Genomic DNA, 12,448 nt, shown 5'->3' with positions numbered 1-12,448 from the left:
AATTTTAGCCATTCTGACCTGTGTGAAGTGGTATCTCACTGTGGTTTTGATTTGTATTTCCCTGATGCCAAGGGATGTTGAGCATTTTTTCATGTGTCTGTTGGCCATTTGTATGTCTTCATTGGAGAAATGTCTGCTCATGTCTTCTGCCCATTTCTTGACTAGATTTTTTGCTTTTGGGTGTTGAGTTTGTAAGTTCTTTATAGATTTTGGATACTAGCCCTTTATCTGATATGTCATTTGCGAATATCTTCTCCCATTCCATAGGGTGCCTTTTAGGTTTTTTTTTTTCTTAAGATTTTATTTATTTATTTGAGAGAGAGAGAGCACAAGCAGTGGGGGGGGGGGGAGAAGGGCAGAGGGAGAGGGAGAAGCAGACTCCCCATTGAGCAAGGAGTCCAACATGGGCTCCATCCCAAGATCACCACCTGAGCTGAAGGCAGACACTTAACCGACTGAGCCACCCAGGCGCCCCTGCCTTTTAGTTTTGTTGTTTCCTTGGCTGTGCAACAGCTTTTTATCCTGATGAAGTCCCAATAGTTCATTTTTGCTTTTGCTTCCCTTGCCTCTGGAACATGTCTAGCAAGAAGTTGCTGTGGCTGAGGTCAAAGAGGTTGTTGCCTGTGTTCTCCTCTAGGATTTTGATGGACTCCTGTCTCACATTTAGGTCTTTCATCCATTTTGAGTCTATTTTTGTGTGTGGTTTAGGAAATGGTCCAGTTTCATTCTTCTGCATAGGGCTATCCAACTTTCCCAATACCATTTGTTGAAGAGACTTTTTTCCATTTGACATTCTTTCCTGCTTTGTCAAAGATTAGTTGACTATAGAGTTGAGGGTCCATTTCTGGGTTCTCTGTTCTGTTCCATTGATCTATGTGTCTGTTTTTATGCCAGTACCATACTTAATAAACTTTTTTTCAAAGATTCCATCTATTTATTTGACAGAGAGAGCACACAAGCACAGGAAGCAGCAGGCAGAGAGAGAGGGAGAAGCAGGCTCCCCGCCGAGCAAGGAGCCTGATGCGGGGCTCGATCCCAGGACCCTGGGATCACGACCTGAGTCGAAGGTGGACACCCAACCAACTGAGCCACCCAGGCGCCCCCTTAGTAAATTTTCTTATCTGATTTCCCCTGTATGTAACCAATCTTCCATGGCTGCTGCTGGCTATGCAGACATTGTCCTCACCCTGCTTGAGCTCTGACACCCTGCTAGGCCATTACCCTCTTCATGTATCCCACATTAGTTGCTCTCCTGTGTGAATGCCCTTCTCACCCAACGTGGGCTGACATGAAATGTCAGGATACCCTCTGCACAGATATCCTCATTGCTGTGCTCAAGTTTTGGCTTCCTACACCACTAAAGATGCCTCACCCTGCCCATGGTATGGTACCCACTACTGCCATGACCTTGAACCCCCGTGTCCAAACCCCCCTCTACCTTGCCTGAGTTCCAAACTGGGGAGCCCTCTGATGCCAACACCTTCTTCACCCTCTTGGGATGCATACCCTGTCTTGTGTCACAGTATCTCTTGCCCTGGTATACCTATGTTGCACTGCCCAGCCTAATGAATTTCAGACTAAATTGTTCAGGAAGGGAAGAGAAGAAAATGAAGGAAAAGATGAGAAGAAACTAAAATTTCCATTTAAAAATAGAGATAAACTATCTGCAGAAGAAAATTGTCACTTACTAAAATCTGCTTCAACATTTTTACCTCAAACCTCAAGGAAACATGATCATAAAGAAAACTGAAAAAAAATGTCCCATGAGAAAATGGATCAAAATTTTTGAACACAGGCTCAGATATTCTTCTCTTGGTATAAATTCATAGGAATAATAGAAAAAGAATATATTTATTTAAAATATTTCTAATAGTACCTAAAAATTTAGGAAAGGAACTTCAATGGACAGAAACTATGTGGACTACTTAAAGGACACAAGGTAGATGTGAAAACACTGAAAGAAAATATATCAAAGCTCTAAAAAAGATCTCCTACAAAAGAAGAGAGTGGCCATGCAGTCCCTCCAAACTTGGCAGCAGCTGGTTCAGGAGGCAGCAGGGGCTGTTGGCTACCATGGCGGCTAGTTGGGGGGTTATAACCATAGGAGGAGTAGCCAACTCTAGCTGAGCCTGTGATTGGCAAGAGAGGGCCTATCTCCAGGGAGGAGCTGTGATTGGTCTGGGGAGGTGTGGCAGGACCTGATGCCATGTGACACCCTTGCACAGCAAGACTCCTGCCCAGGAGATCATTGACTGTGAAAGCCTACTCCATACCTCCCTGTATGTCCCATGGACATGGTAATCATCAACAGGTGAAGAGGAAATCGCAAAACAAAGATGAGCATCTGAGCAAGAATCATCAAACTTTGGAGGAAACCAACTGCACGAAAAAGCATCCCTACACCCAACAATAAGAAACACAATGGCCAAGGGAAAGACTAAGAAGGCAACTTAAAGAAGTGAAATTAATATTCTCAGTGGATGGGAGGAGACATCTTAGCCGTAAAAGAATAAACCATTATTAAAAGGAGCTATTTCTGGATCTTAGAAAGGAACAGTATTAAAATTCTAACTTGAGAGATGGGATGAATAGCAGAATGGACATAACCAAAGTTAATGAGTGGAAACTTTGACAAAAGAACTCCTTTTGAAGGGCAGCAGAAAAGGGAAAGATGCAGAGAAATGAAAAGGTTAAAGAAAAGTAAATTTAAAAATGGAGCACCCATCCAGAAGTTCTAGACATGGTTAAATTAGTGTTCCCGAGAAAGGAAGCACAGATATGAAGAGTAGGAATCTTTGGGGCACCTGGGTGGCTCAGTTGGTTAAATGTCTGCCTTTAGCTCAGGTCATGATCACAAGGTCTTAGGATGGAGCCCCGCATGGTCTCCCTGCTCAGTGGGGAGTCTGCTTCTCCCTCTTTCTCTGCCCTTCTCCCAGTTAGTGCTCTCTCACTTTCAAATAAATAAAATCTTAAAAAAAAAAAAAAAAAGAAGGATGTTTGGGTGGCTCAGTCAGTTAAGCGTCTGCCTTCTGCTCAGGTCATGATCCTGGAGTCCTGGGACTGAGCCCCGCATCAGGCTGGAAGCCTGCTTCTCCCTCTGCCTGTGACTCCCTCTGCTTGTGCTCACTCTCTCTCTCTCATTCACTCTCTCTGACAAATAAATAAAATCTTAAAAAAAAAAAAGAGTAGGAACCTTCAAGGCATTAATCAGTTTCCCAGAACTCATTAAAGAGACTCAATTGCCCTAAAATAGGTGAAGGAAAACAGACGGAGCTCCAAACAGGTCGCAGCACAATCTCATAACTGATGAAGATAATATATGTAAACATTTGAAGAGGAAAAAAAAATCCACAAACTACCCACTAAGGAATAAGTTTCAGACTGACATCAGCCTTCTCAGCAGAAACCGTGGGTATGAAGAGAAAGTAGAGTGACATCTCAATGCTCTGAAAGAAAAGAAATGTAATAATCATTGAATGATATACCACCCACAACAGCATTCAAGTATAAGGCAAAATGAAAGACATTTTTATCAATTCAAAGTTTACATCAGGGGCACCTGGGTGGCTCAGTCGGTTAAGCGTCTGACTCTTGATCTCAGGTCTTGATCTCAGGGTCATGAGTTCAAAAAATGTCTACATTGAAAGTCTCTGAAAGTACTTCTGGGAAATGAATTCCATGACAAAGAAAAATGAATACAGGAGAATGATGTAAGAGGTAGTGATGAGTACAGATGTCAGTAAAATTTATTGTGTGTGTGGTTTTTTTTTAAGATTTTATTTATTTGTCAGAGAAAGAGAGCACAATGTGGGGAAGTGGCAGGCAGAGGGAGAAGCAGGCTCCCTGCTGAGCAGGGAGCCTGATGCAGGACTCAATCCCAGGACCCTGGGATCATAACCTGAGCTGAAGGCAGATGCTTAACTGACTGAGCCATCCAGGCACGCCAATAAAATTTACAAACAAGATTTTTCTATAAAAAATATGTGTACTATCTCAGATGATACCAACATGAGAGGATGCTGGAGGCACTGGGTGAAGTAAAGAAAATTGGGCTGAAGTTCTTGCCTGCTTTGGGGTAGAAGCGATAGATACTGATTTGCTCAGAATAGTCCACAATGTACTAATTTTTTTAAAAGATTTTATTTTTATATATTTGAGAGTGAGAGCAAGAGATAGCACAGAGAGAAAGGGAGAGGGAGAAGCAGACTCCCTGCTGAGCAGAGAGCCTGACACGGGGCTCGATCCCAGGACCCCGAAATCATGACCTAAGCCGAAAGCAGACCCTTAACCGACTGAGCCACCCAGGTGCCCCCAATGTAAAATTTAAAGTGTAAGTGTTAAAATGAATCTAAGTACTAGAAGAAAAGGAATAAGGTGTATAACTTCCATATAAATTATAAATTATGTTCAGCAAAAAACAAATCTAAAATATGACGAGATCAACAAACTAGAGGTATGTTTTTGCATCACATAAATCTGAGTGTGGACAGTCTAGGCCTGGTTGTGGCAGTTCATGGAACTAAGCTACTATGTTCTCATTTGCTCTTCCTCAACTATCTTAGGGATGTGAGCCTTGTTCTCATGCTCTCAAAATGGTTACCAGAGTGCTGACTATCATATTTACTTTTCAGGGAAGAAGAGGGTGAAGGTAAAATGACAAAAAGGACCCATTTGCATTCTTACAGAGCTTTCCCAAAAGAACCACCCAGAGACATCTCATTGGCCAGTGAGTATCACATGACCACTCCAGCGGCAAGGGAGCCTGAGAAATGTCATTTACTTAAGTGAACATGTTAATAACCCAATGAAATCACAGTTCTGTAGGGTGTGGATATGGGTAAGCAACTCACAATCTCTGCTACAATTTCTAAAACAGTAGAAGGGAAAAAACTCACCAACCTCAAAATTCACTGAAAACTCAATCTGACAAAAATAGGAAATGAAAAACAGACCACGAGAAAAAAATGATAGATTTAAAGCACAAAATAAGATAGCAGTAAGTCCATACATATTAGGAATCAATAAATGTGAATTAGTGATATCCACCTATAAAAAGTGCTCTCCTGGGGTACCTGGGTGGCGCAGTCAGTTAAGTGTCTGACTCTTGGTTTTGGCTCAGGTCGTGATCTCAGGGTTGTAAGATCCAGCCCTGAGTTGGGTTCTGTGCTCAGTGGGGAGTCTGCTTGAGACTCTCTCTCTGTCTCTCTCTGCCCCTACCCTCCCCCACCGTCTCTAAAATAAATAAATACATCTTAAAAAAATTTTTTTAAGTGTTCTCCTACTCCTAAAGCAATAGATCTTGCTTTTGGTAGACATGGAGATGAAGTACACAGACTCCCCTTTAAGGAAGAACCTGCCGCCTCAGCTCCTGGGAGTCTGATAGCAGCTCTCAGCCCCTTCAGGGACTGCTCCAGCTGCAAAGAGCCTACCTTGCCCCAGAGTCAAGCCCTTCAGATACCACCTACAATGACTGATCCGAGTGGATGTATAAAGACCTGGCCATTTGGACTCAATGTGGGGCAATTTTGCTGGGCCATTTCAGCAACAGAACTTCCCGTGGTGTCTGCTCTGGGGCTGCCAGCTGAATTGCTGGATTTTCTCCCTCTACCCAATCCTGCTTCCTTCCCTTTCTTCCCATAGGTTTTGATCCCAAGGGCATTCCATAAAAACATCCTGGACACTAAACTCTATCTCCTTTACTGGAGAACCCAAACTGCAACAGTTGACACCAGAGGTTGCCTGAGAAAGCAGATAATAAGATGGGGTTCCGAAGTGGGATCTTCCACCTCATCATTGCCTGGCTGGCAATGAGGATCCCAAATACTAGTGGTTAAGTGCAGCACAGATAGCCCCTGGCACAAGGTGGCGGTTTAAATGGTAACCCTTTCAAAGGTGAATGGGATCATTATAGGAGGCAGGAAATGCCCTAGCTGGTGTGACACAGCAGGCATTTGGAAAGTATGGAGGAATTGGGGCCGCTGTCTGGCTCAGTCGGCGGAGCATGTGACTCTTGATCTTGGGGTTGTGAGTTTGAGCCCCACGATGAGTGTAGAGATTACTTAAAAAAATCTTTTAAAAAAGTATAAAAAAAAAAGAAAAAAAGAGAAAAGTATGGAGGAATTAACTATAAAGGATTGGATGGCTATTCCTAGGCTTTATGAAGCTCTGAAAAAAGATAACAAAGGCTGAGAACAAGTAACAGGCAATTAAAAGGCAAGTGTACAAGCCAGAGGGCTTTCTTGATGGCATATAAAGAACACTCTCATCTGTAATGAAGGGCTGAAAAAGCTGAGGGCCAGGCCCAGGACTTAATCATTAGAGTGGCCACCCTCTTAAGAAGGTTAAATTCTCCATCAAGGTAGTGTGCTCTGCCAACATCAGGGCAGGAGAAACCCTGACACAAGGTATGGGATCATTTGGGTTGATGGCCCCCCAAATCTTGAATTCTCAAATTCCCCTGAACCCTTGAGACTGAAGACATGTGACATTCCTCCTTAACCTCACAGATAGCAATGATGACAGAAAATGGGAAACTGAAGGAGCAAACTACATGGGCAGGTAGCCTCAACTCTTGGGTAACCCACCACCATCCCCTCTCAGCTCATACTCATGTGGGGGTATAAGGAACCCCTTGGGACCAGCTGACATAAGGAAAATGCCTGAGCCTGATTTATAGCTTGTTAAGCTTAATATATATATGTCATCCCAAAATAACAGCTGAGCTACAGCCTCATTCAAGGGTAGCCTTGAAAGACAGTGAGTGGTGAGGGAAAGTCCTCTCAATGGGCAGAGTTTCAGGCTGTACATCCACTTTGTGTGGCAAGAGAAGTAGCCTGAGATAGAATATATATGGACTTTTCAGCAGTGGTGAATGGCTTCCTGGTCAGTTTCCTGGCAACACAAAGACTGGAACATTGGAGACAAGGAAGTCTGGGCTGGAAGCAGATAGCTGGACATATGGGAGTGTGTACATAGTGAAAATCTTCGTATGGCACCAGGGAACATCCGTCACAGAAAAGTCACTAAACAGTGAAGGAGACAAAATAACTGGGCTGGTTGATGTCAGCCAGCTCCTGTCACTCACTCTAGTACTGGAACAATGGGATCTGGCCATGGAGGCAGAGACAGCGGCGGTATATGGACCCAACAGCACAGGCTCCAAGTTAGCAAGGCTTATGTAGCTGCTGCTACCGCTGTGTTCAACCCATGGAGCTGCTGTGTGCTTGGCAAGTCAGAATACTCCGCCTCTGTTTCTGATGAAAATTCACAGAACTGATGATAGTTAAGTCAACAACGGCAAGTGAAGCTTACCGTTGACATTACTGCTTTGGTAACACAATAGATTAAATATTTTCCATAAAATACTTATTGGTGAATAATATAATGAGTAACTAAAAGCTAGAAGCCCTTTATATTTTCATAAACTTTGTAAATTTGTCCAACTCAACCTTTTTTTTTTTAGCTTTCTTCCTCATATTTTCACCATGTCAGTTTTATCACATCCTAGCAGATTCCACTTCAAATGGTATTCAATTAGTGTTTTTTCAACTTCTTCAACAAATATTCTCAACTGTATTTGTTTCATGCAGACTATTCATAAAGCTGAATTCTTCAGGCCCTTTCAAACCTGGCAGTAACCCCTTCAATGAACAACAGCTGAGCTGTATTGGTAACATCTGCCAATTCATCAAGAGCCAAGGCAAAACCACTTGATATCATTTGCTTTGTTTAAATTGACTATTGGTTTTGTTCCTAGTGTCTTAAACTCTTGGAGCAGCTATTCCCATTGAAAGGCTAATAGTGTTGTTTATTTTTATCCCTTTTTCTTTCAGCTGCTGCAATTAAACATGATCTAATTAGCTTACCACTAATAAACACCTTTTCTTGCTTGGCTAACAAATGAGCAATCTGCAAACTAATGTTGCTTGCAGCCTCATTTTTGTTTTTTATTTTTGTAAAGAAATTCTGCTCTGATTAGATACTCCATTTAAAATTTCTAAATTTTATGATCATTGCTTTCTTGTGAGTTAGGAGTACTGTGGATTGCTTAGTCTGGTGATGTAGATATATAATACTGTATTCCTTTAGCACAGCTGTAATGCTTTGCTATTGTCTTAAAAATGTGACATTTACAGTCTACTTTCCCCCTTTTCTTGTTTGACATGATGGATATGTATGTATTGGTGATAAAAAAAAAAGTAAATCACAGTGCAGCAATACGTGTGGCACTAAACACTGCTTGGTTATAACAGCACCTCTGCAGTTTGTTGTGTGTTGAGCAACAGTGGGAAGTGATGGGAAGGCCACATACTGTCCCTGTCACAACTACTCATATCTGTCATTACAGTGTAAACATGGCTATAGACAACATTTAAACAAATAAGCGTGGCTGTGTTCCAATATAATTTTATTTATGGACACTGAAATTTGAATTCATATGATTTTCATGTGTCATGAGCTTTTTTTTTTTTTTTAGTTTTTTCGACCACTGAAAATGTAAAAACCATTCTTTGCAGGATGTATAAAAACAGGCAGTGGGGGGCACCTGGGTGGCTCAGTCGGTTAAGCACCTGCCTTCAGCTCAGGTCATGATCCTGGAGTCTTGGGATTGAGCCCCACGCTGGGCTCCCTGCTCAGTGGAGAGTCTGCTTCTCCCTCTACCCCTCACCCCGCTCGTGCTCTCACTCTCTCATTCTCTCTCAAATACATAAATAAAATCTTAAAAAAAAACAACAACAGGCAGTGGGCTGGATTTAACCTACTGGCGTCCTTTGCTAACCCAAGCCCTGAATCAATGCCCATTATGTGGTGCTGGGTCCCTAATAGGTAGAATGTATATATCTCAGAATCAATGTTTCAGAATCAATGTGGCAGTGGTAATGCATCTGTGAGCACCCCTTCCAGTTATACATGTGGGAATTTGGGCTTTGTGTCCCTGCAGGCTCCATCTGACTGGAGGTTCTAGTTTCTAGGGGGGAAGGCAGTCATCAAGGGTCATAGTAAGAGTCCCATTAAACTTAAACTTATGGCTGAGACTCAGTCACTTTAGAATCCTTTGCCAAGAGACAACCAGGTAATGAAAGGAGTCACCATACTGGCAGGGATAATTAAGCCTGGCCATCAGGAGAAGGCGAGGGGGCTGCTGCCACACTATGTAGGCAGGGAAGACTATGGATACTGCTTGGGTGATGATTCATTGGAAGATCTGTTGGTGCTTTGCTGCCCAGGTGTGATGGTAGATGAACACAATCATGGCCTGAGAAGTATGATAACTAGAGAATCAGATACCTCAGGGATGAGGGGCTGGATAATTGCTCCCCCTAGTCAAACTTCCTAGACCAGCAGAAATGCTAGTCAAAGGTGAGGGGAATCTAGACAGGGTGGTAGAGGATAGGGGAAAGGAGTGTGTATCTTCTCTACATCCCTCTAGATCCCCACACTGTCTCCACATATGTACTCTACATATTGCAAATGCACTCCTCAGTGACCTCTGGGGCTATGACCCTGAGAAGGAACCAGGTGCTCACAATGACCACACGGGTCTTCAGAGGCCAGGAGCAGGCAGAAGTGGGGCCCTTCTTGTGCAGTGGTTGTCCCTCACCCATCTCCTCGCTGTGACCTTGAGACTCTCAGAGGAAGAGGAAGGCGGGAGAGGACTTGCGGCCACTCGAGACTGAGATGAAGGCCCTGGCTGGTCCTGGGGGCCTTATGAATTTTCTGGTCTGTATGGGTCCTGCTCTCCCAGAGGCCTGATAACTATATGACCTAGAGTTAGGCCAGACATAGGAGGTTTAGCCACAATGAAGGAGTTTATTCTGTTCTCCCAATTCTGCTGTCTTCATCAGAGATGATTATTGCTAATTTTTATGTATATCTTCCTATCTTCACCCCCTTTAAAAATAATGCTTTTACAATACATGTGTATAAATATATATTTATATTGAATTCATCTTGACTTGATGATTGCTAATCTGATACACCTTTCTATATCAGTACATAGCACACTGATTCTGTTCTTTGGAATATCATTCTTTAAATGAACAGAAATCCATTTAATAAATACTAGCCAGGCTTTAGTGAGTATCATTATACACTTTTGTGTCAATGGGTTAGTATTTGTGGTGTTCTTCTTTGTAGCCAGAACTCTGGCCATTCTGGTAGGAAGGAAAGGGCAGGTCTTCTAGGTTTTTCTCAGAAAGGGGCTCAACTGCTGGAAGCCATCCTGGTGCCTGAGTCATAGGTGCCCTTATGACATCATATCTCTTCCCCTTCCTCCACTTCTGCTGCCCATGTGTGGCTGGAGGAGTCCAGACCTGAGAGTGATGGGACCATCTTGCCCCTAACCATGGGTAATTTAGTAAAGTGCAGACCTGAGGGGGATTTGACCATCCAGCACAAGTCACAGGCATTTAATGTTTTACAAGAGATAGTCAGATCCACCCAAGCTTTCTGGGAGGGCAGTAAATTTCCCATAGATTCCTCTGGATGGGACTCCCCCACCCCCTTTTCATGTCCGAGGTCCCGGGAAATGCCAGGAACCTGTGTGGTTGACTTGACACCTAGTGATGAGGAGAGTACCCTTACTTTCTCCAATGTTTTTTTCTCTAAACTCTGATTACTGGACAGCAAATTTTCCAAGTTATAGTCAAAGATGATGAAGTCACATTGGTAGAACAGAGCTTGAAGGAGCAAAGGGGAGAAGGGGAAGTAACTCTGCCCCTGACAATCCCACCCATACCACTCCTACTACCCTCCCCACTCCTCCATGGTTGATGGTTCCAGGCTCTACTATGTTGGGGAAAGCCTTGACTTGTGACATCTCTGACCCTTGGGGTCTAGTGGAATACCCCAAACCAAAAGTCTGTGACCATGTAATTTATTGTCTAAAGAGAGATGCTTCAGTGAGTGAAAGGGGTACTTATCAACATTACTACGGACAACAGGCATAAACCCAGGGTGCCAGGCAAACTGAGTTGAATAGTCACCATACACAGAGCTAGAATGAACACAGATCGACTCCTCCTCGGCTATCCTTTCCCCCCTTTTCCTCCTTAGGCTGAGATGTGGGTCTGGCCAAAATGTGTGGATTGTGCCAAGGAAGTGGGAAAAGAGAATGAACTCAGACTACACAAGTTTGGGAGCTACAAGGTGGGGACTGTGTTTGGGGAATGCAAAGATAGAGCTACAGAAAGATTGGGTCTAGAAGTGTGTGCGTGCATGTGTATCTTTGTACTGATGAATGTGTTAACTGGTGTTTAAGCTCTTAATAAAGTGTATGAGGCAGACGAATCTTTTAATACTTTGGTGAGGCAGAGGGGAGATAGTAGGTTGTTGGTGTAACCTGAAGTCAGAGGTGAGAGGGCAGGAGGAGAAAAGATGCCACTTCTCCAGCAGATGGGAGGAGTCTGAGGGAAGAGACATGGATCTTAGATAAATGGTCATGTCCAGGTGAAACTTGAATCTCTTTCACCTCTAGATCATGGTGTTCTTGTTCTAGACTGGCCACCCAGGTCCATGCAAAACTGGGTGACATTGCAAGTGCAGATGGAGACCCTGAGATTCAGAGGGCAAGATGTTGTGTCCATGTCCGTTAATCAGAGAGTGGCAGATGCAGGACACCTACTTGGTCTCCTGGGTCCAGCTCTTGCCCAAAATGGCTCTGCTGAATGTCGGAGAAAGGGATGATTGTTGATAGAGATCAGGGCTTCTTTCTGGCAGATCTTAGGGCTGAAATGCATGAGTTTCTTAAGTGTCCCATTTTCTTTTGCAAGGCCCCCCAAAAAAGATCACCAGGAAAGAGGAAGCGGCCATGTTCATCCAGGCGTGGTGGCGGGGCACCCTGGTACGCCGTACACTGCTGCACGCAGCACTCAGAGCATGTATCATTCAGCGCTGGTGGAAGCAGATGCTGGTGAAGCTGCTGGAGAGGAAGAGGCACCTGGCCCTAGATTTCTATGTGCGGCAAGAACGGGCAGTGGTCAAGCTGCAATCCTGGGTCCGCATGTGGCGCATACGCCTTCGTTACTGCCGTTTGCTCCACGCTGCCCGCATCATCCAAATCTATTGGCGCTGGCATAATTGCCGTACCCGTGGCTTTATTCAGGGCCACTACCTTTTCAAAGAAAGTCATCTGAATCTTCAACTTGAAATGTCTTTAGGCGCACAGGCTTGTAGAGTGCAACGGTGCATACCCCTTCCAATAAAGGAATGATCAGGTCTGCTATATCTGTGTCCCCAGCTCTCTCCGTCAGATTTCAAAGATGTCATTGAGCTAATGATGGCATCTCATAAATCAGTTCTGAGGAAGTTGGCAGGGTTTGTCTGGGGTCTAGCGTGGAGAATTCTGAGAGCCCAGTGCAGGATGAATAGGACCTTTGAACAGATTAGCAATGTCTGCCATGGGTAGGAGAGTTGGGGCTTCAGGGCCTCCAAGTTGACCAACTTCAGG

At 43.9% G+C, this 12,448-nt stretch overlaps 1 protein-coding gene across 1 annotated transcript; it reads left to right on the top strand.

Moving 5' to 3' along the window:
* The first annotated feature begins 10,300 nt into the window (after positions 1 to 10,300).
* On the top strand, positions 10,301 to 12,222 carry LOC116637208 (IQ domain-containing protein F5-like). The gene is made up of 2 exons (XM_032412588.1): positions 10,301 to 10,349; positions 11,772 to 12,222. The coding sequence occupies exons 1-2, from the start codon at positions 10,346 to 10,348 to the stop codon at positions 12,209 to 12,211; spliced, it is 444 nt and encodes a 147-aa protein (XP_032268479.1). The 5' UTR covers positions 10,301 to 10,345; the 3' UTR covers positions 12,212 to 12,222.
* The last annotated feature ends 226 nt before the right edge of the window (positions 12,223 to 12,448 follow it).

This window comes from Phoca vitulina, unplaced genomic scaffold (assembly GCF_004348235.1).
Source record: "Phoca vitulina isolate PV1807 unplaced genomic scaffold, GSC_HSeal_1.0 scaffold13, whole genome shotgun sequence".
NCBI lineage: Eukaryota > Metazoa > Chordata > Mammalia > Carnivora > Phocidae > Phoca > Phoca vitulina.
Note: the sequence above shows the minus strand (reverse complement) of the source record. Positions and strands in the feature narration are given on the sequence as shown.